This window comes from Aptenodytes forsteri, unplaced genomic scaffold (genome assembly GCF_000699145.1).
Source record: "Aptenodytes forsteri isolate BGI_AS27 unplaced genomic scaffold, ASM69914v1 Scaffold284, whole genome shotgun sequence".
In the NCBI taxonomy this organism is placed as follows: Eukaryota; Metazoa; Chordata; class Aves; order Sphenisciformes; family Spheniscidae; genus Aptenodytes; species Aptenodytes forsteri.
The window spans coordinates 5,461,604-5,463,260 of NW_008794445.1; the positions used below are offsets into that span (position 1 = coordinate 5,461,604).

At 51.6% G+C, this 1,657-nt stretch overlaps 2 protein-coding genes across 2 annotated transcripts; both read left to right on the plus strand.

Moving 5' to 3' along the window:
- The first annotated feature begins 72 nt into the window (after nucleotides 1-72).
- Nucleotides 73-432, plus strand: LOC103907903 (histone H4). Its single transcript, XM_009290143.1, has one exon. The coding sequence runs from the start codon at nucleotides 97-99 to the stop codon at nucleotides 430-432; it is 336 nt and encodes a 111-aa protein (XP_009288418.1). The 5' UTR covers nucleotides 73-96.
- A 495-nt stretch (nucleotides 433-927) lies between these two features.
- Nucleotides 928-1,547, plus strand: LOC103907826 (histone H2B 7). Its single transcript, XM_009290065.2, has one exon. It carries the CDS (start codon nucleotides 965-967, stop codon nucleotides 1,343-1,345), a length of 381 nt encoding a protein of 126 aa, XP_009288340.1. The 5' UTR covers nucleotides 928-964; the 3' UTR covers nucleotides 1,346-1,547.
- The last annotated feature ends 110 nt before the right edge of the window (nucleotides 1,548-1,657 follow it).

Sequence of the window (1,657 nt, forward strand, 5' to 3'; positions counted from 1 at the left end):
TCCCGCCGCAGTCCTCAACCAGGTCGGCTCCCGGGGAATATACCTCGGCTCCGCCGCGCTGGCGGCGCGCAGTGCGAGGCTGCAAGTTGCGCTACCATGTCCGGCAGAGGCAAGGGCGGGAAGGGGCTCGGCAAGGGGGGCGCCAAGCGCCACCGCAAGGTGCTGCGCGACAACATCCAGGGCATCACCAAGCCGGCCATCCGCCGGCTGGCTCGGCGCGGCGGCGTGAAGCGCATCTCGGGGCTCATCTACGAGGAGACGCGCGGCGTGCTGAAGGTCTTCCTGGAGAACGTGATCCGCGACGCCGTCACCTACACGGAGCACGCCAAGAGGAAGACGGTCACGGCCATGGACGTGGTCTACGCCCTCAAGCGCCAGGGACGCACCCTCTACTGCTTCCGCAAGCCCGAATCGCAAACCTTCCACTGTTAAAAACACCAAGGCTCTTTTCAGAGCCACCCACAAATTTCACAACGAGAGCTGTTTATTACTGAATTCTGAGTTTTTAAAGTTTCTAATACAGCTATAATGTTAAAACGCTTTTGAGTCGTTAAACAGTTTTACAGTTTAAAAGCTGCTACAAAGTATAACTCCTCTGTAAACGTCCTGAGAAAAAACGAATACCGCAAAATAACCTGTGTACTAAGATCAGACATTTTAAGTAAATTCATTAGCGAGTGTAAACTTAGTGCAGATTTTATTATGTATTTAGATAATTTTTTTTCGCTAGTGAAGGCAGTACTGCCATCACCGTAACTGCAAAGCACGATTGTGTAGATGCAGTGCCTAAGATGTGACGGTTACAGGACGGAAGTGCCTGTAATTACGTTGGTATTTTTTACTCCAATAGGAATGGTACGATTGCAATCCTCTAATTTGCATAACGCCCTTATAAATAGGGGGGCAGGCGCCATTTTCGATGTTGTTGAGGTACCGTGAAGATTTTGGAAAGAAACTTCTCAGGATGCCTGAGCCGGCAAAATCTGCTCCAGCACCGAAGAAGGGCTCCAAGAAAGCCGTCACCAAGACACAGAAGAAGGGCGACAAGAAGCGCAAGAGAGCAAGGAAGGAGAGCTACTCGATCTACGTGTACAAGGTGCTGAAGCAGGTGCACCCCGACACGGGCATCTCGTCCAAGGCCATGGGCATCATGAACTCCTTCGTCAACGACATCTTCGAGCGCATCGCCGGCGAGGCCTCGCGCCTGGCGCACTACAACAAGCGCTCCACCATCACCTCGCGGGAGATCCAGACGGCCGTGCGGCTCCTGCTGCCCGGCGAGCTGGCCAAGCACGCCTGCGCCGAGGGCACCAAGGCCGTCACCAAGTACACCAGCTCCAAGTAAAACGGTTTTAAACGATAACCTAAACGGCTCTTTTAAGAGCCCCCACGTTTTCCTAAAAAAGAGCTGTAATTACAAAGACAGATTTTTTCCCCAGCTTTGTAAATTAAGCGCACGAAGTGTGGAACATTACACAAATATGAGTTATGAACTTCCACTTAGGGTAATAATTTTAGTAATTGTTTTTGATCGTAATAAACAGCTCTCGTTGTGAAATTTGTGGGTGGCTCTGAAAAGAGCCTTGGTGTTTTTAACAGTGGAAGGTTTGCGATTCGGGCTTAGCCGCCGAAGCCGTAGAGGGTGCGTCCCTGGCGG

What these genes read in the sequence shown, in the direction of transcription:
- LOC103907903 (XM_009290143.1), top strand. Translation starts at nt 97, where the DNA reads ATGTCCGGCAGAGGCAAGGGCGGGAAGGGGCTCGGCAAGGGGGGCGCC.
- LOC103907826 (XM_009290065.2), top strand. Translation starts at nt 965, where the DNA reads ATGCCTGAGCCGGCAAAATCTGCTCCAGCACCGAAGAAGGGCTCCAAG.